This window comes from Quercus lobata, chromosome 4 (assembly GCF_001633185.2).
Source record: "Quercus lobata isolate SW786 chromosome 4, ValleyOak3.0 Primary Assembly, whole genome shotgun sequence".
Lineage (NCBI taxonomy): Eukaryota > Viridiplantae > Streptophyta > Magnoliopsida > Fagales > Fagaceae > Quercus > Quercus lobata.
The window spans coordinates 65,908,539-65,933,601 of record NC_044907.1 but is presented as its reverse complement, the minus strand read 5'-3'; the positions used below and the strand labels follow the sequence as shown (position 1 = coordinate 65,933,601).

The following is a 25,063-nucleotide window of genomic DNA, read 5'->3' as shown; positions in this document are numbered from 1 at the left end:
CTTTAAGAAAACAAAAATCCAATTAATAGATGTCCAATTCTTACATGTTCAACAACCGGATCTCATCCATTTCAACACACATTAATCCCTTCTCTTCTTATACAAACTACGCATCGTAGAAACATTGATGTCGATTGAAGGAATTCTAAGTAATGTGACCTCTACTAAGGACAGTAATATTGCTCACTTTCACATTTAGTTTTTTGTTTTTTTTGGTCACATGTGTATCCTAAAATGTTCAATAATTACATTAAAAACAAGTATTGGTCCTTCTCTTAACCATTTCTTTTGACTCATAAGCTATGATTTGCCTAAACCATAGCTTTGTTGCTATCACTTAATGCAGTGTATTATTTGTAAGACTAGTTGTTAGGAGTACACGTGTGAGTGAAGTCTCACATTGAATAAGAATGTCAAGAACAAGTGTTTAATATAACATAATTGGGCTTAAACTCATAGGTTTAAGTCTTTTAGGTTAGGTGGTGTCCGGCTCACCAAGGTGTTTATTTCCCCAACAAATGGTATCAAACCTTAGGGTGGTGCGCGACAAAGGTGACGAGGTGTTTAGGGTCCCTTTCCCTATAGGAAGAGAGAAAACCAAAAAGGCCACACAAACTATCTTGAAAGAAGGCCCAACAAAAATGAGTATTGCTAATAGTGCAAAATCACAAGGCCAGTTCCAATGGATGAGCGTGCGTGACAGAATAATGGGTAATTTTTTTTTCTTGTTTGGCATTCCCTTTGATTATGGCTATTTACCTATTTCTTTTGAGCATTTTCATTCTCCAATAGTTTGTTAAGACTATTGGAAGAGCTCTAGTAGTATATAAAAAATCAAGAAATTAAAGTCTTCTATTCAAGTAGACAACCATAAAGGTGTTCTATATAGAAGGTCTTTCATACAAGAGTGTCATCTTTTGCCACCTGCTGTCCAACAATGAAAGAAAAGCATAACTGACGAAGGTATTTAATAATGTAATGGATGACAATTACCCAACAACTACATGCCCATTAAGTCAGAAGACACTTCAATCAAAGCAAAAATTGATAAGTGCAAAATGTATTGTCCAAAACCAGCATTTAATGCTAGCATTTTTAGAAGAATAACTGTCTACAATTACTCCAGGCAATAGACAAATAGGCATTGCCTCATTAAATAGGTCGAAAGTTATTCCAATCATATAAATGCACAACATTAATTGACAGACAACCAATAGTTGAAAGATATGACTATAAAAAAACAATACATCTCCATAGATAGAGGTACATGATCCATGAGGCATAGACTGCTTTTGATTCTCTAAACTACCATATTAGTTCTTTGGAGTTTTGATTTAAACATCGTAGACCATTAGACCAATGCCACACCAATGTCCCCTCCGATAAACCATTTTTTTTTCTTGCAAGCATGTCGGACATTCCATTGCCACTTCTTTGAAAAATATCTTCCATTGACATCTTTGGACAAACTAGCCAACTCCATGATAGAATAACTTCCTTCAAGATTCACAAAATCAAATGAGCAAAGGATCTTTAACACTCTCGAATCACTAGCATACATTTGACACCTTAATAAAAGAGTAGATTATTAAAATACACCTGATGAGGAATTAGAATAATAGACATGAAGTCCACAAGTGCCAGCAACATTGACAATGGAGTGTGTGTGTGAGGAGGAAAATTAGGTACACCTCTTCCTTGCAACCCTCTCCCATATATATGTGATTGGGAGAGCAACATATTGTCTTGGTTTTAATTGGCCAAACCAAAACTTTACCAAGTAGATGGCAGGGGCCTTTCCAATGTGTGAGTCTCAAATCCAAGCTCGTCCAATTAAATGCTGCCTAAAACTAAATAAATACACAGTAAAAAAAAATCAAAATATTAATTATAAGGTATACTAAATGACCCATTATTAACATTATGTGGTTATCACTATCTACTATTACGTCAAACAAATACTCATTAAAATTCACTCCAACTAATCCATGTTTTATTAAAATAGATAAGTTTTATTAAATAGATAAAACAATCACGACTATTCTAGCCCACAGCATAAAAAGTGCCAACACTCCAAGCATAATCATAATCCTCCAAAGATAATCTGCCTCTGGTTGTGTGGAAACTACATGATCATCTTTGAATGAAGTAGCGGGGTTGAAGTGAAGAAAGATTCCTGAAAGCATCATAGGAACTAGCCCTGCACATATAATTCGTACACCTTGCATTGCATACATAGCTGCAATGAATGCTCCGCGAGTTTTTTTGTTGGAGTACTTGGACATGATTATGGCCGAGATGGGATAGTCTCCATCGATACCAAGCCCTAGCTAGAACCTGAAGAAACAAAGTGTTTTGACAACAGTTTCTTTGCTTGCATATAAGGACAAGTTGGAGCATATGGTGCAAATGATGGTGAGAGTTAGACTGATGCTGTAAGCTTTTTTACGGCCAAGTTTGTCATCAATCCAACCTGTACATTTTTAGACCCCTTAAAACAAGTTGTTTAACCTAATATTAAGCCAAGTTGATTAACAAGTTCATTAATAAGATCTAGGTTAAACACATTCAAATCATATCATGTGAATAGTGCAGAAAAGTAAATAACACAACAATATGATAACCCAAGAAAACCAAACCTGTAAAAAACCTGGGGAGGATTTAACCTAACTATCCTCAAGGTAAAACAGATCCACTATGAAAAAATTGAAGTTTTACAGTAAGATTTAGACCACTAATATCCTATTACTATCTCGAGTAGAAAACTTACTACCACGACCATGTGACAGCTCCGAGTCCACGGACTACTTCTTTCCTTGATCTACAGTAACCACAAGTACTCCCACTTATGTTTTCTTTAACCTCTTGAAACAGCAATTGAATAGATCACCAAGCTCTTAACATTAATCTTGATTTTGATAACCCTAAGTATGTATGAAGATAGACATATCTAGATCTCACAAGAGATTCACACACACAGCATATCAACAACCACTAAAACGTGGTTAGGGTTTTTCTTTTTATACTTGAAGCAAAACATAAAATCTTACACGTCATATGGGCTTAGATTGAGTTGGAAATTCTACAGAAAAAATAATCTGCACGAGTTTCGATCGATCGAGTCTAATTTTCGATCGATCGAGCCTTGCAAAAATTGAATAGTAATTTCTTGCAATTACTTGATTCCAACTTTACACATAAACACACTTTGAGCAGCCTAAATCTAGACTCTAAGTTTTGATCATGGTTTGCCAACATTACACATTGAAGTTCTAATACATTTAGATCCTAAAGTCTTAGAACCTAACACAACCGAAGAATAGGTGGCCTGTGAGAGTACCAATTAGGGGCAACACCAGTTACAGTGTAGTAAAGGCGGCCCAAGAGTTTCGAGATTGTTGAGATGCAGAAAATGTTGTATGCGTAAGTGAAAAACCCCATTCTAGCAATGATAATGGTTGTGATGTGGTTCAATTGAGTGCAGACAAAGTCAAGGGCTTCAAGCACTTCTAAGGCCATTTTTGTAGGCTGGTTTATTTGATGAAGTTTGTGTGTACTTTTGCTCCTTTTATATAGTTGATCTATGAAGGGAAAAGATAATAAATAGGCCAACGTATAATCCAAGGTTAATTTTGGTGGAATGAACAATAAATTAACTACATTTACGGATATTCTATTCACATGGATACAATAAAAGATATTCTTTATTAAAAAATGATTAGGACACATTCTTATTTGTTATCTTATTGTCTCTTGCATTTATCATTTTCATTATGTTATGATGTTTGAAACCATTTATTTTTAGGTGTGACCTTCCTGTGTCAAATTATAGTGGTAGATGATGAATTTTGATAAATATCAAGTTTTGGGCAGTATACTATATGTGAGGTTTGAGGTTCATATTTACAATTGTTTTAAGCATGCTTCATGTGGACTTCGTTTTTCTTTTATTGTAGAAAATGCAGATAATGAGTTAGCAAATTTCAAAGCATGGCTTGACTATGTTTATCATAAAACCTCAGACCCAAAAGTATGCTCACCACAATATTGATGAAATATGTTTTTGTATGTTCTGTTTAATGTTGATGACAACTTCCAAATTTCATAGGAATAGCATTGGTTTATTTTGTTGTTATTGTTGAGGACTTTTTCTCTTCTCTAAAGCTTGGTACGTTTATTTTTTTTCATCTGCGTTTTTGTAATTCTTCAATTATTTTCTATCTGCATTTACTGGAAACAATCTGATTCACTTGAAACGGTGTTGTTTGGTTGCTGAGTTTACATTCTTTCTTCTTTTCTGAGCCGCTATTTCCTCGTCCTCTGAAAAATCTAACTTTCCCATACGTTTAAGCCCCAAAACATTAGCCTGGACTTTCATCTTTGAGTTTTGGGTTTGGTCCTTTTCCGCAGCATTTTTATTTATTTATTTATTTATTTATTTTCCATAGGCCCTTTCCTTTCAATTGCTTCTCAACTCCTAAGCCCAGATCTACCTTGTTACATACCTTTTGGGCTTTAATGGGCTGGTGACTTCAATGGCCTCTCTTTTTTATTGGGTTAGGTGGCCCACCGGGGAGAAGGCATCCTAAATTCTTTAATGGGTTAGGTGACTTCAATGTTATTTTTTTTTTTTTATTTTTTTTTTTTTTTTGAACAATGATGTTGATGCAATGCGTTGTTAAGAGTCCGTTTGATTGAAAGAGTGGAAAATTGGGAAGATAGAAAATATTTGGTTTTTTCTCTTGTGTGTTTGATTGGAGAGGTGAAAAAGTGAGAGGGTGGAAAATTCTTTTATTTGATTGGAGAAAAAAAGAGAATGATGGAAAATGTAATTTATATAAATTGACTATTATACCCTTGTTACATAATATATAAAAAATAGATTTATTTGTACTCATTAAATAATATAAAATTTACCACATCATACATATAAATTTTTATTATTTTTATTATTATTATAATGTAAAAATTACAATAGTGTACATATAAATTTAATTGGGCAAAAACGTGGTTATAGTGTACATACAATAGTGTTTTTATTTGTTTTTTTCCCCCTCAATTATTATAAGGTCCCTTTTAGCTAAGACAATTTTATTAAAAAAAAAAAAGTTTACGCTTTTCCAAAGGACATGTACATAATACATGGTAGATAAATGAATGAGAAAAAAAAAACAAAATCTCAATGTCATACAAAACCTGGATGCAAGAAACAATAGAATGTTGATTAGGTCACATTGAGAGAGAGAGAGAGAGAGAGAGAGAGAGAGAGAGAGAGAGAGAGAGAGAGAGAGAGAGAGAGAGAGAGAGAGAGAGAGAGAGAGAGAGAACCTGGACATTGGTGTGCTGTGAAGGTAAGGATGAGAAGAGGCAAAAGTGATAAGAATTGAGAAAAGGCAAAAATCAAGTCATCAGGTCACGAATGAGGGGTAGGTGAGGGGTATTTGTGTAAAAGTGCTTTCACAGCACTTTTCTCTCCACATTTTCCTCCCGATTTGGGAGGATTAAAAAAGTGGGTCCAGGAGAGAAAACTTTCTTCCCTATTTTATGTCTCTCTTATTTTTCTTCCCCAACTAAACAATAAAAAACAACATTTTTCACTTTATTTTCCTTTCGTTATTTTCAATCTTTCCTGTTTCACTTCAATCAAACACACCCTAAGTCAAAGATAAGGATGACTTATAAGAGTTGCGCATGTTACATTGTTACCGATACTAGTACTAGATAATTCTTGAATCAATTATTGCTCTCAACAAGAAAAACTGAGAACCCCACTCAAGTACGTTGAATATACGTATAAGACTTGCGCGTGTTACTGATAATGAGTGAGGTGAACTTGCAGCTGATCCTTTAAAATATTTTAAATTTTTGTACGACAAATCATCTTTTTTTTGTTTGAGAAACACTAACAAATCATCTATGAACTCGGTATAGCCGACCATACAAATATTTAACTTAACTAGGAAGAAAAGTATCTACTTCGATTAATTTCACAACTTCACACACACGGACAGTTCGCATTGTGATAAAATAAAACACTAACACGCAACTGATGCAAGGTTGACTTTTAGGTTCTGGAGGTACCCTGTTTAATCAGCTAAACTTCCACTCCAAGTAATAGCAAGGTTGACTTTTAGGTTCTTTCTTCACATTACGATTTGTAAAATTATAAATACACATACACCCTTAGCAACTTCCTCACTAAACTCACTTCCAATATTATTCTGAGCTTTGATTTGAGCCATACATTAGAAAATGTCTCACCACGGAAATCATCATCATACTCCACCCCACGTTGAGGGACATCATGGAGGACATGGACATGGTCATGGCATAGGACATCACGGTGGACATGGACATGGCGGAAGAGGAGGACATTGTCATGGTGGCGGTGGGCATCACGGCGGTCATGGTCATGGTCATGGTCCTCATGGAGGAGGAGGAGGAGGAGGGCATTGTCATGGTGGTGGAGGACATCAACCACATGCTCATCGTGGTGGCGGAGGACATCACCCTCATGGTCATCGTGGTGGCGGAGGACATCATCCACATGGTGGCGGACATGGACAACAACACATTTTCTTGTTAACGATGTGATATTTTCAACACCTATAGCTGGTGTGGTGACAGATATTAGGCTATATGTAATGTAATAAATCAGTGTCCATTTTCTTCTAGACTTTAAAGTTAAACAATAAGCCCATAATATGTATTTCTGAAATTATGGGAATCATATGTTGTTTAGCTTGTGTATTGAACGCATATTTGAGGTTTATATTTGTGGACTGCTTTAATTTTAATGGTTTTCATGGCTGCCAATGGCATAGCTTACCTAAGGGGGGGCATCGAATTTTCTTCCGAGGGAGCTCTGCAAAATTTACCGTTTCACTCTTTTCGCTATTTAGCATGCTGAGGTACAAATAAAATAAGTTTTCTGATGAAATTGAAACAATTTAGACATACGCTGGATCGAACCTTGAAATGACAAAGTGTGTGTAATCTAATTGGATTTCGTCCGTATGGGTGCGTTCTGTAATATCTGTTTATGTAAGAAATATCAAGTTTAAATAATAAATGAGTAATCCAACAAATATGCACTGTTTATCAACTTTTTGGATTACACTTTTTATCAACTTTTTCATTAAAAATGGGTCTCACGATACTATTCACATATTTAAAAATTATTTTGCTACAGTGTTTTCAGTTTTCAGTTTCAACAAAATAAGTTCTATCCAAACACACCTATGCATGATGTTTGTAATTACTTGGTTTGTCTTCACGACTTATTCACTCGTTTCACAACTATGCATGATGAGGTACAAATAAAATAAAGTTTTCTGATGAAATTGAATCAATTTAGACGTATTCTGGAAACACTTGAAATGACATTAGTGCATGTAATCTAATTGGATTTCGTGCATGTGACAAAAAATTTGTCTGATGACATATTATCCGGTTGTTCAGAGATGGATCTCGTTGGTTTCAACGAAACATTAATTGATCTCTCTCTCTCTCTCTCTCTCTCTCTCAAATTAGATTCCAATATTATTTAATTTACAATCAAGTTGTTCACGAACCAAATCTCAATTCATTTTAATATACATTGAGTACTTTTTCTCCCTGGACTGTATAAAATATGATCAATTAATTAGTAAATCCATATGATATTTGCGAATTGTTTTTCAAGTAAGATTCTAGAATACACGTGTTACATACTAGAATAAATATAAGCTATAAAAGATTAGGGTTTAGACTCGTACTTCCTTTTTTGAGGTTTATTTGAGGGCTCTATAAAACTTGACGGGAAAAAAAATATATTATAAAATAAATTATAATTAATATCTAACTATAATAGGAATCAAATTTGAATTAAAAAGCATTAAAAACACCTAAAAATAAGGAAATAATAACCCTAAACCTAAAATAACAAAAATTACAAATTAAATACCAAAATCAATAAATTAAAAAAAAAAATAGTAATTTCTATTCTACATCATATTTTCATTAGTCAACTTTATTAGTCAGTCAGCTTCAGAGAACTGAAACCACAAGCCGGCAAAGTTAACCAGTCTGAATTGGTTAACCCGTTCATCTACTCCACTTCAGCTGAAACCATCTAATTAAGTAGTACAACTTTACCACTCTTCTGTCATCTCTAAAGACGGAAGAGTAAGGGCATCTCAAAAGCTAACGCTTAAGTGTAAAAAAACATTGTTCAAGGCCCTCCTACATTTTTGCAACCGCCAAGTATGGGAATACTGAACGTAATAATCTCAGTGCCATTAGCCCTTGATCTCCACTATGCTAATGCCTACAATTTAGCAAAAGTGATTACTCCAAACCCCTATAATTCAATAAAAAAAAGAGATTATTCCAGATCCCTATATAAACAATAAAATACCACAATCTCAAGGTACATAAAAACAAAATTTTCGAACTCTTAACTTCTTTGAGTTCATAGAGATGACTATAATTTTTTTTACTTAACCTAAGGTACATGAAAATACAATTCTCAAACTCTTAACTTCTTTGAGTTCATAGAGATCACTATAATTTTTTTTACTTAAAGTTTGAAGGTCTTTGGCCAGCACCACATCAGTGCACTCTAAAAGTATTTTCATTCTTCAAGTTTTCTAATGATTGCTAGCACTGTTAGAATAATGTGGCCCAACATAATATATATGATGCCTTTATTATTAACAAATAAATATTCATTCTCTTGTGTTGTGAGAATTGGGTGAAATAAATCTGTTTACACAAGATTAAAGAAGAGAGAGAGAAGATAATATAACACAAGGAATTTACGTGGTTCGGCAATATGCCTACGTCCACGGGAGGCGACAGAATAAATTTTCACTATAACTGTGGAGATTACAACAATGACTTGAAGACACTCTCACACAAACCAAACCCCAAATACACCCTTGGTTCTCTCACAAGAAAATAGAGAACACCCTATTGTATTTAGATAAATTGCAAGACACAACTTCCTAACTCTGGTGCACACACACACAAGAAGTTATTTGCTATCTCCGTGGCTCTCACATAGGAATTCTCCTATTGCTCACTTTCATTGCTTTCATTTGCTCCATCTCTATTTATAGCCAAGCTCCAGCCGAAGTCCCTTACAAATACAGCACACTAGAGACTTCTATTGGTAAGGAAGTCAACAATAGTGGCTACAATTCATGAAACCTCCAATGCATGGATATTGTGTTTCTTCACGCAAGCTTACATACAAAGGAATTGTATATTGTTGACTTTGTTGATCAAGCCACACTTTCACACATAGGCATGCATCCATTTATGGCCTATAAAGTCATACATTTCGGCTGGAACAAAGAATGCATGAATTTGGTTTGCTTCCTTGCCTTCTTGACAATTCATGAATGCCATAAAGTCATTCATTTCGGCTAAAAGGTGAAATATGGATGCATCTATGATGTTCTAGAACATGAGAGAATATGCAATTCTTCTATCAACATCAAAGTCAAAGATTTCGGCTAGATGTCAAGTGTTCTAGACCAATGTGAATCCAAGACTTTTATCAACCAAGAAGTCTAAGATTTCGGCCATGCATGAATCTTGTTCAAGTTAATCCACCGTCATGCAAATACAAGCCATTTCAACATCTTGCAATACTTTTGTGATGTAAGATATTGATATATTGAAATAGGTCTACTTGATTTAGTAGACCAAGATTATGAATGCATTCATTGTAGTCCTTGACTTGACCATATCCATCATGATGTAGCCTATTCTGATAGATACATTGTTGGACTATGATGGAAAGGAGGTGCAAGTTAAAATTGCTTAAACTATGGAAGACAATAAGGGCTAGTCTTTTGATGGTTAGTGCATAATAATCTCATAAATCCTTCCATAATTAGATTCATGCACGTTGAGTGTTGGCTTTAATAAAACAATCGTGTCATTACCAGTAACTTGAAACTCCTATTAAAGGTGTTGTCAATCTAGTAGTTTTGGATATGAACGATAGATGAATCCATGTATTAGCATGGAGTTACAAAAGTAATAACACATTAATGAACTTCTTTATTAATGAATCTAATTAACAAAGTTGTTTATTAACAAATGTAACATATCTGTTACATGAAGTGTTATTACAATAGGAAGGATTCTATGGTGGTCACGTCCTTTCTGAATATTATAAATATTGTAAAAGCCACACTTGCAAGTGGGTGTGAAAAGAGAAAATAAAGCTCATGTTAATCCTGACCAACTAGGGAAAGCATCCTGATTGCTTGTGAGGTCCTTGAATAACATAATCTAGTATGTATATTTCTCACATCTTATTGTTGAATTTTATTACATATGCACATGATATAATGGTTAATTGATATATTTATTATATGTGTTTCTCTTGAATTATTACTTTTTAAGTATAATTCCAACAAGCAGAGACATTTAACTGGCCATCACCTTGCTTCCAAGACAAAACGTCATATGGTCTAGAATCAATTGATGACATTAGTCAACCCTAAAGTAGGAAATCCTCTTACTACCATAGAGAGACAACTACAAACATTCTTAGCTTCAATCGAATGACTTTCCCAGCAAAATCAAACCCTTGCATAGCAAAATCAGACCTTTGAGCAACGAGTCAACCAACTGAAAGAGCAACGGCATGAAGAAGGAAATCATCATGAACGTGACAATAGTTACCCTTCAAGAGGTGACCGTCATTAAGGAGAATATGAGGTCGAGAGCAATGCTCCTATTAAGTGAACCAGAAGGGAAGATGAGCAGCCTCATAAGCTTAATTGAAGTTAGTAACGCACGATAGGAAGTAGAGATGAGGGCAATGAAGGATAGGTTGGATCTTATGATGAATGCCATGAAGGAACAAACAGCTACACTTAACAACTTGGTCCATCGTACTAACTCTTCCTCTACTGTGCAAGTCATTTCTTGTCCTCTACCACCAAAGTTTCAAATTTCAACCTTAGAAATCTATGACGTACGGAATGAAAGACCCACTTGATCATCCAGTGGCGACTCTAGGAATTTTTTCCAGAGTATTCCTCAACAAGCATAAATTACACAATCTAATAAAAAGAAAATTTTATATATTGACAACAACAATCAAAAAACACGCAAATACATAAAATTTACAATTGTCTTTTACGAGTTTTCATATTTTGAAATTGTTGAATGATAGTCTCATTATCAGTGCTACAAGCTATATCTTTTTCAATATACACAACCAAGCATTCATTCATCTACTGTTCTCCCATTCGATTGCGCAGTTTATTCTTTATATATTTGATTGCTACAAGCTACATTTTTTTCAATATACACATCCAATAAATTATAAGTTCATTTGAAATATTAATAAAATTATTAATTATTGTTGTTTAGTTGTTTCATTAATTTGTTTGTCTTTTATAAACTATAATTTGTTATATTGTTGTTTCATTAATTATAAAATTATTAATTGTTGTTTAGCCTAACATAATTTAATTTGTTTGTCTTTTATAATGTATTGGTTTATTATACTGCTTTGATTATTGTTGTTTAGCATAACAATAAACTATATTGTTTTAATTTGTTATATTGTTTAGCCCCATGTGCTGATGTGCACATTACACTAAAAGAGTCACTGATGTGCATATTATTTACACATCTCATGTGTAGCACAATAATTAAAGCAGTGTGCAACCTGGCTCCATGTGCCCATCCCACCCCACCCCACCCCACCCCATTCAACAGACAAGCACGCCTAATGATGCCTGATGCCCCCTGCCAATCAGAAAATTTCACAATCACACATTACACTAGTCTAAAAGATAATTAATATCAACACCAACACACTACACACACCAACCCAACGGATAAGATATTAAGATAAACTGACAAACACACTGCACATGAAAAGCAACACATTCAAAAAGATAAAAGTCAAAAACAAACAAAAAATTAATAAAGGTGAAGTTTGGTTCGGCCAATGAGAGACACAGTTCAAATTTCAAAAGACTAAAAGAGAGAGTTAGTCTTATTAAAGAATAAAGAGAGAGAGAGAGGGAGAGAGTTTAATTCATTTTATAATTTTCATTTCATTCAATAGAGAAAGAGAAAATGCAAGACTGAGAGAGAGTCAAAGAGAAAAAGAGAGAGAAAAATGAAATACCTTGAGGGAGGGAGCAGCCGAGTAGGGAGGCCTGAAGGCTGAGGCTGCTAAGGCAGACTCAGTGACGAGGCGACATCGCGACGATTGATGAGTTATCTCTGACGGCGATGAGGGCGAGCGACGAGCGACGACGATTTGGACTACTGATCTCCGACGACGATCTGGACTGGATCCGATCTGCGGCAGCGTTGCTCTTGCTTTGAGGGACTGAGGCGTAATGGCGTTGCTGTCTTTAAGTTTGCTTTAAGCCTTTAGAAGTTTAGTGATTTCTTTTTCTTTGATAAAGCCTTTAGTGATTTCTGATTTAGAAGTGATTTGCTCTGTTACCTATATTGGGGTTTGGTTTTTCTTTTTTCTTTTTTTTTTTTTTTTTTTTGGAGAATCTGTGGGTAAGGTTTGCTACCTTTGTAATCTGTTACCTACCTTGCCGTGGGCTTGGCTTTATTACAAATTTTTTTTTTTTTGGGCTTTTTTTTTTTATTATTATTATAAATTTGAGGGTGTTCCTAATTCTGTGATTGAAAATATTCCTAATACAGATCAAATATAAAAAATTTAAAAAAAAAATTTCAAGTTTTTTTTTTTTTAGGTCAAGGTGTTCCTAAGAATACCCTGAGTTGCACGTGGCCACTGTGATCATCTCAAGTCCTGAAAGATTCTTATGAACTTTCAAGGCATGCCCAATGAGATAATGTGTCAAGCCTTCCCTACTACTTTAAAGGGACCAGCTAGAGTGTGGTTTAGAATCCATATCAACCTTTAAAGAGCAAAGCAATGACTTCGTCACTAATTTCATTGGAGGATAAAGGCACAATCGCTCGACACATGCCTTGATGCAAATTAAGAAACAAGAAGATGAAAGTTTAAGGTCATATGTAGCCTAGTTCTACAAAGAAGCTCTTTTGATATATGAGGTAGATGAATGGTCCTTGTAACATCTTTTCAAATGGGCTCTATGAATGAGAATTCCTTTTCTCCGTCCTAAAAAATGACCCCAAAACTATTACTAACATGCTATTTAAGGCCATGAAGTACATTAATGCTGCAGACACTATGACAGCCCGAGAAGAAGAAGAATGAAGCTAATGACCACGTACAGACAGATAGTGAAAGACCACTTAACGGTTAGATCGAAAAGATGACAGAAAGCTCGGATGCTACATCCTTGGAAGGACGATCACTTGAGGAAGTACTTCCAGTAGTTTAATACTTGTAACTTTGATTTAAGTCTTTATTTATACTCTCTTCAATACTTATCAGTGTCTTGTTTTGGTACTTAACTTTTGGTTTGATGTTATTGCTCATTTGGTACTTAGCTTGTTTTCCTATGAACTTTCCATTTGAGTGAGAGCACTTTCTTCATTTATAATGTGTTAGATAAAAAGGAATCATACTACCCAAAGTCACTATCAAGTATCAAGTGGACATGTCTTATATCTAAGTCATCCACAAAAGGGAATGACAAAAAACTAAGTCTTCTTACCTACGGGATGGACGGACAACCAAATCATTATCAAGTGGGCAGGTCTTATATCAAAATCATCACCAAGAGTGAATGACAAAAAACTAAGTCTTCCTAACCTATGGGATGGACGGATGACCAAAGTTGCCTACGGGTGGAAGGTCTAACACAAGTATCCCCAAATTGTTCCTCATTTATATTTCTTTTTATATCTTCTTTTATTATATTTGGGTTGGTTTGATCTTCCTAGATAATTAAGCAGTATGGTTTTATCTATCAATCTCATTTTTCTTTATGTGACAAATTGCATAGCTTTAATATATATATATATATATATAGAGAGAGAGAGAGAGAGAGACAGAGAGAGAGAGAGAGAGAGAGAGATTGGTGAGACTTACACCTGGTGTAACTCTGAGTTACACATTTTTTAAACCATTGGATTTAAGTAAATCTAACGGTTAGAAAAAGACCCTCATTAATTCTAATATTCTAATTTATCTCATTTATTATCTCTTATTTAATTCATTCCATACTTATTTCTAAACTCGAAAAACTTTACACGGTTGATATCTCATCCACTTTAATTCCGATTTTGACCAGTGAACCATTGTTTTGAAAGGAAAACTATGACCTATAAGATGGTCCAAATTCAACTCGATCAGACAGACAGATCAAGAAGTCAAATTTTTTACCATTCTTAGTTAGAGCTTTTGGTCTTAATTGCTATCAGAGAGGTTTTAAATGTTGCAATTGTTTTGATGCATGAATCGGGGTTAGAAAAAATATGGTATCGACAAATACTCATAAAAATTTAATTTTGCAAAAATTCTATAATGGGTTCTTTGAAGAAAAAAAGACAAGGTATTTTTTTTTTTTTTTTTTTTTATATTGGATATGTCATATTGCATGTTTTTTATACGGAGTCATAAATGGTATTTGTACAAAGTGATTTAATATATTTAAAAATTAATACGGTGTTATTGTATGACTCATTAATTATTTATATAGTTTTGATTTATTTACATAAAATTTTTTAACTAAACCGTACATTGCATGGAAATAATACTAGGGTTTTATTTTTATTTTTAATTAAAAAAATATTTCAAATACCTATATTGTATGAAATATAGGAAAAAAAGTGTCAAGTTTAGAATGGGATGAAGATACTAAACATGGAATCCACAAAAAGATTTCATTTTGTATCTAGAACTTCCTTATGACGTTGAGGTGTTGTTAAATTAAGGATAAGGATTACGTAAAAGACTTGCGCATGTTGCTAGTACTAGTTAGTTGTTGAATGAATTTTTGCTCTCAATCATTCTTATCAAAAAATAAAAATAAAACAACCCCAATCATGCACTTTGATTATACGTATGAATGGGTAAGGTGAACCCCAACCATGCAGCTGATCATTTAAAAAATTTTAAATGTTTGTACGACAAATTATCTATAAACTCGGTATAGCCGACCACACATTTAACTTAACTAGGAAGAAGAGTGTCTACTTCTATTTTACAACTTCACACGGACAGTTCGCATTGTGATAAAATAAAACACTAAAACTTCCCCTCCAAGTATGACCGAATTAAAATCGTGTGGTTGTGGAGGTACGCGGTTTAAACTTCCACTCCAAGTAATAGCTTAGCAAGGTTGACTTTTAGGCTTTGTTTTCAGTTCACATCACGACTTATAAAGTTATAAATACACATACACCCCTTACCAACTTCCTCACTATAAACTCACTTCCTGAGCTTTGATTTGAGCGATACTTGAGAAAATGTCTCACCACGGAAATCATCATCATACTCCCCCCCACGGTGTGGGACATCATGGAGGACATGGACATGGTCATGGTCATGGCGTAGGACATCACGGAGGACATGACCATGGCGGAAGAGGAGGGCATTGTCATGGTGGCGGTGGGCATCATCATGGAGGTGGAGGAGGAGGGCATTGTCACGGTGGTAGAGGACATCACCCACATGCTCATCATGGTCATGGCGGAGGACATCACCCTCATGCTCATCATGGTCATGGCGGAGGACATCATCCACATGGTGGCGGACATGGACAACAACACGTTTTCTTGTTAACCATGTGATATTTTTTCAACACCCATAGGCTATAGCTGGAGTGGTGACAGATATTAGGAATTTAGGCGGCTACATGTATTGTAATAAATCAGTCTTTTTTTTTTTTTTAAGTTAAACAATACGCCCATAGTCTTATTTTTGAAATTATGGGAATGATATGTTTTCTTGTTGACGATGTGATATTTTCAACACCTATAGCTGGTGTTTTGACAGATATTAGGCTATATGTAATGTAATAAATCAGTGCCAATTTTCTTTTAGATTTTATGTTACACAATAAGCCCATAATATGTATTTCTGAAATTATGGGAAGGATATGTTGTTTAACTAGTATAATGAACGCATATTTGATGTTTATATAATCCGGTTGTTCAGAGCTGGATTTCATTGGTTTCAATGAAACGTTGATTTCTCTCTCTCTCTCTCTCTCTCTCTCTCTCTCTCTCTCAAATTAGATTCCAATATATTTAATTTATAATCAAGTTGTTCAAGAACCAAATCTCAATTCATTTCAACAGACATTAAGTACTTTTTCTCCCTCGGTATAAAATGTGATAAATTAATTCGTAAATTCTTTTGAAATTTGCAAAGTGTTTGTCCCTGTAAGATTTTAGAATTCACTTTTTAGATACTAGAAGAGATATATAATCTATAAAAGGTTATGGTTTAGGCACGTACTTCTTTAGCAAATCGGAATAAATTACCAACAGCAAGCATTCACGTACGCATGCACCTGGCGCATGGATCAAGCCATCCTCTCTATATGCTCCAACTGGTTTATAGATGGCTTTCGATATGGCAATAATCTGCCCTAATATTTAAACAGTAAGAGATATAGGATTTTGTCTAGTGTTTTGAGTGAAAAAGGGAACCAAGACTTAATTTCCATGGTGGGCACCCTCCCATCATGAATCAGGTTTAAAACTCTGTATTCCACCATACATGAGACTAGTGCACAAGTCCAAAATAAAGGAGTACTGCGATCCATTATTAAATATAACCACAACATAGTAATGGACACTCATGCATATTAACTAATTAAGTTACATTCAACTCGCTTTAAGAAAACAAAAATCCAATTAATAGATGTCCAATTCTTACATGTTCAACAATCGGATCTCATCCATTTCAACACACATTAATCCCTTCTCTTCTTGTACAAACTCCGCATATTATAACTTTGCAAAAGTTACTCATTTTTTTAGACTTCAGATTTCTAACGGTTAAAAAAAACTGTTACATGTTTATTTCTTTCAAACTCATTTTCCTAGTTAATAGCATTTTGTTTCTCTTTATTTATTACTTTTCACCTCACTATTGGGCACCTAGCCATAATGAAAACCACCGGATGAATATACTATGCAAGGTGGTTTATCAACATGTCACAAATCTCAAAATCCAGCATGCATGTTTACATGTATATATTTATTCCTATCCAAACAAGCATGTGGAAATTGGTGTAAATACAAAATTTCCCAATTGCAGAAAATCAAACAATTGAAAAGAAATATGGTTTGCAAATATAAATTTGTATTGATAAATAATGAGTACAATTTCTATTTCAATTCTTTTACAAAAGAATATCCTTTGATTCTATCTTCTTTGAACTTGACTCGAACAAGAGATCTTTTTGACTTTGGTTGGAAGATGGATTGAACGATCTTCACAACAAATTTATAGCTTTGAGCTTATTATAGATTTATTGTTCTTCAAGTCTTCGAATGTGAAGGCTCTTAGGTTAAAGTTCTTTGGAGTTTTAGAGGCATGATCCGTTGAGCTTCAAAGATTTGGCTTTGTTGAGGTTTATGGAGGTTTTTTTAGTTTAATTCCAATAAAACTTCAAAGAACTCAAACAAGAGATCTTTTTGACTTTGGTTGGAAGATGGATTGAACGGTATTCACAACGAATCTCTAGCCTTGAGCTTGTTAGAGATTTGTTGTCCTTCAAGTTCTTCAAAGATTCTTGAGACAGAATTTCTCCAGAACTTGGGCCTCTTCAAAACTTTGTCTTCAAAATGAGAGGGGATGTCCTCTATTTATAATGATTTTAGAGGATAAGCTCCACTTTGAATTGATATACTTGAAAGTATGTAGTAGATTTTTATTGGCCCAAATTCTTCTTAGAGATAATTACCTCTATTTATCTATTTTGATAAAGATGATAATCAATAAAGATAAATAATTATCTCTATTTAATTTATTTTAATAAAGATAATTATCTATCAATTTTGAATAAAAAATTTATCTTTATTTTATTTATTTATTTTAATAAAGATAATTATCCATATATTTTGAATAGGAAATTTATCTTTATCTTGTGGACTAAATGACATGTGGCAAATTTCAATATGCCAATGTGATGTCAATTTGGATGACACATGTCATCATCTAATTTAATTAATTTAATGATATTAATTTAGAATTTGCCACTAAATTTTGATGTGGCATTTTATAATTGGCTTAAAATTTTGTCTCCTACAATTGGTTTTTTTTTTTTTTTTTTGGTTGCTAAATATGTGGAAATTGGATTTACTACAATGATTTATTTATATATATATATATGACCATACCCTTTTTTTAGCCAAGCAATCAAAGAATGGGTAAGGAAGCCAATATTCACGTACTCAACAATTTATCCATATAAATGCCTTTAAATTAAAACACTGTTCATAATATGGAAAATCCAATCCTACTCTAAACATGCTTGGAAATGAATCACAAATTATATTCACACCATAGACACAAGCACACAACATTTTATTCAAATAATGGAGCATGAAAACAAAGGGAAAAGAGGTAGAAAAAAAAGGCTTAGAAATTACCATTGAAGGTGGAGGCTATAGAAAATTCAGGACATTTTCAGAACGTTTGGAGACCTTGGAGAGGATATTTGATGCTTATGGAAGAGTGGAGAAGGCCTGGAATTTAAAGGAAAAGGTCTGGAATTCTGGCACCAGTTCCCTGCCAAAAACGTTATTGGTTTGTCACTCCTCTTTGCTATTATCCTCCTTTTCATTTTCTCAACAAAACCTTCATCTCCCATCCCCAAGCTCCCCACCTAGTGCATCGTAAAAATTGATCCCGTCTTTCAGGCCAAGCCCTCTTCCTCCCCAAGCCCTTATCTCTCTTACCCACGCGCCCAAAGCATATTGTGAAAACTGAACCCATTTGGAAAAACTATGCACACAACTGTGTCACTCCCAATGGTTCCATCTACAAGCACAAAGTTGTTTTGGTAAATGTTAAAGCTGGTTTGTTGGTATCCACGTGTCGCATTAAAATGGCATAGAAATAGTGTGCCTAATTTGACCAAGGTTATGATAGGATTTCATTCTCCAATAGTATGTTAAGACTGTTGGAAGAGCTCTATTAGTACATAAAAAATCAAGAAATTAAAGTCTACTATTCAAGTAGATGACCATAAAGGTGTTCTATATAGAAGGTCTTTCATACAAGAGTATCATCTTCTACTACCAGCTATCCAACAATGAATGAAAAGCACAACTAACGAGGGCATTTAATAATGTAACAGATAACCATTATCCAACAACTACATGCCCATTAAATTAAAGGACACTTCAATCGGAGCAATAATTGATAAGTGCAATAAGTATCGTCCAAAGCCAGCATTTAATGCTAGCATTCAAAGAAGAATAACTGTCTACAATTACTCCAAGCAATAGACAAATAGTTGTTGCCTCACTAATTAGGTTAGACATTATTCCGATCAAATAAATGCACAACATTAATTGACAGATAACCAATAGTTGGAAGATATGACTATAAAACGACAACACATCTCCACAAATAGAGGTACGTGCTCCATGAGACAAAGATTGCTTTTGACTCTCTAAACTACCATATTTTTGTTCGTTAAACAAAGAGTCTATTAAAACTAACCCGAGAAGGAGTGGGTTTCAATAGTTACAAAAGTTTCAGATATAGCAGTTACATTAGGAGCATTGCTACTAGCGCTATCAAAAAATAATACATCCAACATAGACAGGGGAGGGGTAACATAGTAAACAAAAGCCTCCTATTATAAACTACCCATCTTAGCAAGAGAGTCAGCTACTTGGTTGGCCTCCCTGTAGCAGGGGGGTGAGCTGGACCTGATGGAAAGCTTGGAGAATGTCTCTGCAATCAGCCTCTAAAGTCTGGGTTAGTCTATTAGTAGAAGATAAGGAGGTTATGAGCATAACTATGTCAAAGGAGTCCACATTCACTATAAGATTGTGAATATTAAATTGTTTTGCCATGCAGAGCCCTTCTCACAAGGCCCATAGTTCAACCATTAGGACTGTTGTGGTGCCTACTGGTTGTGAGAATCCTTGGATCCAGTTCCCATTCGAATCTCGAAGTAAGCCACCAACACCAGTGCGACCATTGATGATGGAGGCGTCAGTATTCAGCTTATGCCAACCCGGTGGGGGTTTGGACCATTTGGCATTAAGTTGAGGCCTTGCACTGGAGGGTTTGGTCGAGGCTGTAAGAAAATTGAATTTCAGGGCTTTTACAACACATCCTTTTAGTAGTTGCTGTTTTGGATGTTTTTCTTGGTAAGTGACACAATTCCTGTTAGTCCATAGAGACCAAAGGCCAAAGAGAAACAAAGTGGGCCATGGAATGCCATGGTGCTAAGAGACCAATACAGAGGTGCAGTTGACATGCATCCAATCTGAGAGAGGGAGGCCAAAGGAGGTGTATAGCCCTGAAGGATGACCAAGTTGATTCCAGAAGCTGACTGAGTAGGGCATTCTCTGAGCATAGGGCATTCTCTGAGCATGTGGCTTATGGACTCAATGTGTGAATTACAGATGGAGCAGCGCTGATCCAGGCTTAAACCTCTTGAACCCAAAACTTCTTTAATAGGGATGCTATTATTAGAGCAAATCCATATAAAGAGAATGAATTTTGGAGGGACTTTGAGTTTCCAAATCCAGGAGAGAGAGGAAGTGGTCGGGTTCAAAACATTTAAACCTTTTGCTGCATTATAGGCAGTTCAAAGGGAGAAGTTACCATTACTAGTGAAGGCCCAAGCAACCAGATCATCCACCTAGGAAGCTAAGTTTGTGGGTATAGCTTGGATGAGTTTAATAACATTATCAGGAAGATCAAATGAGAGCTAAAGTTTCCAATTACCATAATTAATAGCATGACTTAGTAGCTAAGTTTCCTCTCCAATATTGAGTGGACCAATGAATTGGGCTCTTAGTGGACCATTTGAGGTCCAGTTATCATACCATAGGGAGGTAGAAGCACCTGTGGTGATTACTTTCCTTAATCCGCTATCCAAGAGGGGCTTTGCTGCTTTGCATGCTGCCCACGTGCAAGAGCATGAGCCTTTAGATGCCCATGGGTTCCTGCTGGAATTACTGGAGAGGTATTTAGCTTTTAAGACATGAGCCCAAGGGGAGGGGTCCTTTGGCAACAATTTCCAATTAAGTTTAGCAATTAGACCAAGATTCTTCGTGGATACCCAACCCACTATAGTCTTTTGGCTGTGTAATAGTGTCCCAGTTCACAAGGTGCATCTTCCTTTTTTAAGGGGTTGAACCCCACAGAAAATTCATGTTGGCACGGTCAATTTCTTTGCAAACTCTACTTAGGAGCAAGGCCCCCTGCATGACATAGTCAGGAATTGCGCTTGAAGAAGACTTGATGAGAGTCCTCCTACCAGCAAGGGAGAGGAGACTTGCTTGCCATCTTGCTTGTTTTTCTTGCACCTTGTGAATGATGAAATTAAAATCCCTAGAACCACGGTTAGAGAATTTTAGCGGGAACCCCAGATATTTGTCAAATTTTCATGCTTCTAAAATGCCCAAAGAAAAACATATTGCACTTCTAGTCTCATCAGGAGTGTTTTTAAGAAAAGAACTCTAGATTTTTCCTTGCTAACTCTTTGTCCAAATAGACAACAAAAAATAGTTTGCACTTCATTAATTGACGAAGAGCATTAGGTCGTTGGCAAAAAATAGATGAGAGAAAGCTGGGCTGGATCTAGAGGCTTTGATGGGCTTCCATGTTTGTTTGCAGTTTTTTCTTGGATAAGGAATCCAAGATATTCAAGGCACAGTATGAAAATGTATGGCGATAAAAGGTCTCCTTGTTGGATACCACGGGATGGACTGAAAGCAGGGAGCTTACCACTATTGAAGAGCATAGAAACTAAGGTTGAAGAGATACAATCCATAATAATGGCAGTGAGATTTGAGGGAAAATTAAAGTGTACAAGGACTTCCCTGATAAAACTCCATTCAAGGCGATCAAAGGTTTTTTCAAGATCAATCCTTAACGCCATCGTGCCATACCTCCCTTTGTTCTTTTCCATAGCTCTTTGGAGTTTTAATTTAAACATCGTAGACCTTTAGGCTGGTGCCACACCAATGTGCCCTCCGATAAACCATTTCTTTCTTGCAGGCAAGCCAGACATTCCATTGCCACTTCTTTAAAAATATCTTCCACTGAAGGTGAGTTTTCACTCTAACAAACTCCATGATAGAATAACTTCATTCAAGATTCAAAAAATCAAACGAGGAAAAGATCTTTAACACTCTCGAATCACTAGCATACATTTGACACCTTAATAAAAGAGTAGATTATTAAAATACTCGTGATGAGGAATTAGAATAAGAGACACGGAGTCCACAAATTCCATCAACATTGACAATGGAGTGTGTGTGTGTGTGTGTGTGTGTGTGTGTGTGTGTGTGTGTGTGTGTGTGAGAGAGAGAGAGAGAGAGAGAGAGAGAGGAAAATTAGGTACTCCTCTTCCTTGCAACATATTGTCTTGGTTTTAATTGGCAGGGACCTTTTCAGCAATGTGTGAGTCTCAATTCGAAGCTTGTCTAATTAATGCATTGTAAATCCGGTTTGAAAATACTAATATTACTATTTTTGTATGTGTTCTAATAAGTATTACTGTTTACTTAATAATTAAAAAAAATATATATATATAAGGATGTTTATCACACATTGATTGTGTGTGTCTAGTGTCCACTGTTTATAAACACAGTCTACAACTACAAAGGTTAGGTTATTTTGTAATTGTACTCTGGTTATGTAATATATTATAAACTCAGTTTAAAACACTAATATTACTATTTTCATATGTGTTCTAATAAGTATTACTGTCTATTCAAATATATATATATATATAGCGGATGTTTATCCCACATTAGTTGTATGTATCTAGTGTTCGCTATTTATAACCTCAATCTACAACTACAAAATGTTAGACCATTTTATAGTTGTAATCTGATTATGTAATGTATTATAAAGTCACTTTAAAACACTAATATTACTATTTTCGTATTTCCTAATAAGTATTACTATTTACTAAAAAAAATATATATAAAGATGTTTATCTCACTCTACAACTACATAGATTAGGCCCATTTGTAGTTTTACTCAATCAAGACTATGCTAGCCCACACCATAAAAAATGCCAACACTCCAAGCATAAGCACAATCCTCCAAAGATAATCTACCTCTGGTTGTGTGGAAACTACAAGATCATCTTTAAATGAAGCAGGGGGTAGAAGTGAAGAAAGATTCTTGAAAGCATCATAGGAACTAGCCTAGCGAATATAATTCTTACACCTTGCATTGCATACACGACTACGATGAATGCTATGCCAGTTTTTTTGTTGGAGTACTCAGATATGATCACGGCCGAGATGGGATAGTCTCCACTGATACCAAGCCCTAGCCAGAACCTGAAGAAACAAAGTGTTTTGACAATAGTTTCTTTGCTTGCATCAAAGGACAAGCCAGAGCATATGGCGCAAATGATGGTGAGAGTTAAAGACTGACGCTGCAATCTTTTTTACGACCAAGTTTGTCACCAATCCAACCGAAGAATAGGTAGCCTGCGAGAGTACCAATTAGGGCAACACCAATTACAGCGTAGTAAAGGTAGCCCAAGAGTTTTGAAACTGTTGAGATATAGAAAATGTTGTATGCATCAATGAAAAACCCCATTCCAGCAATGATAATGGTTGTGATTTGGTTCCACTGCATGCGGGCAGAGTCAAGGGTTTCAAGCACTTTTAATTTTAAAGCCATTTTTGTAATCTGGTTTATTTGATGAAGTTTATGTGTAGTTTTGCTCCTTTTATATAGTTGATCTATGAAGGGAAAAGATAATGAATGTATAATCCAAGGTTAATTTTGGAGGAATGAGAAGAAATTAACAGCATTTAATGGATATTCTATTCACATGGATACAATAAAAGATATTTTTTATCAAAAAAATATATTATAAAAAAAGGACAAATTTATTACTTTTATCAACAACAAAAAAAGATTTATCAAAAAAGACAAATTTATTATTTAACTAGTATATATGCTGTTAGAGTTTGATTAATCCACCAGCCATTTACTTCCCCAAAACTTTGTAGAAATCTAACTAGTTAGAAGATCAAAGTTGAAAATTATTGAATGAACCTATTTTAATTTCCCTAAATATGATAGCCTTTGTACGTATCAATATGAACCTATGTTTGTCACTCCTCTTTAAAAAAAAACATGTGGCATCGAAATTGATCTTGTACCAGCCTGGCTTGGTCAATGCATTTCATTATAAATGGTTCTTAATCTTGGGATCTTGAAGAAGAATCAAACATACTATTACTAAGCCAAGGGCCTTATAGTTGAATTGGCACATCTTCTTGTACAAAGTGTTTGGGGATTTAGGGGAGAAAAGATTTGAACTGCGAGGTTAGTAGCATGTTTTAATTATCTTTCTAAAAAAAAAAACACACACACACACACGCGCGCTATTACCATATTCTCGTTAACAGTCCAAATATACTTCCCTAGCATATTGAGAGTTGTATTCAAATATACTTCTGGTCGAATTATAAAAGTTTATAATTTTTTGCTTTTTGTCTCACCATTTACCAAATATATAATAAAAATGAGTATATTTAATTTTAAAATTAACGATGTAACACTCGCTCTTAGTAAGGTAACTATTGGAAAATAAAGGTAATCTTCCCCCAATTCTTGCTACTGTTTGTAAGGAAGATTACCTTCGCTGTTCATCCTTGTTTAGATATGAATTGAAGTTTATCAACCAAAAAAAAAAAGTAATTATTGGCAATACTAAATACTACTTGATAATTTTTTTTTTTTTTCCTAATCTCAAACTTCCAACCCCAATCTCTCTCCAATCTCCATCGTTTCCCCCAACCATCCCCTGTCACCGCCTTCGTTCATCAATTTACTACCTCCATTAATAAATCCAAGCTTACATCCTGTTAGGGTACTTTTTTTTTTACACCTAATTTTATTTAAGTACCACCTATTTATACCACTAATAAGTTATTAGGTTTTCTCAAATATTTTTTGTTCTAT

The 25,063-nt window shown here is 34.8% G+C and overlaps 1 protein-coding gene and 1 pseudogene across 1 annotated transcript; both read right to left on the bottom strand.

Annotated features, from left to right (window-relative positions):
* Window positions 1-755: 755 nt before the first annotated feature.
* Window positions 756-23,770, bottom strand: LOC115985625 (annotated as a pseudogene).
* LOC115984530 (urease accessory protein UreG-like) lies at window positions 15,347-16,081 on the bottom strand. Its single transcript, XM_031107565.1, has 2 exons — window positions 15,877-16,081; window positions 15,347-15,704 (listed from the first exon to the last, which is right to left on the bottom strand). Exons 1-2 carry the CDS (start codon window positions 15,987-15,989, stop codon window positions 15,350-15,352), a joined length of 468 nt encoding a protein of 155 aa, XP_030963425.1. The 5' UTR covers window positions 15,990-16,081; the 3' UTR covers window positions 15,347-15,349.
* Window positions 23,771-25,063: the final 1,293 nt, after the last annotated feature.

Excerpts from the sequence above, each read along its gene's own strand:
- LOC115984530 (XM_031107565.1), bottom strand. The coding sequence starts at position 15,989 with ATGGGCTTATTGTGTAACATAAAATCTAAAAGAAAATTGGCACTGATT. Across the intron at positions 15,705-15,876 it reads GGTGTTGAAAATATCACATC|GTTAACAAGAAAACGTGTTG; the intron begins GTCAACAAGAAA and ends AAATATCACATG.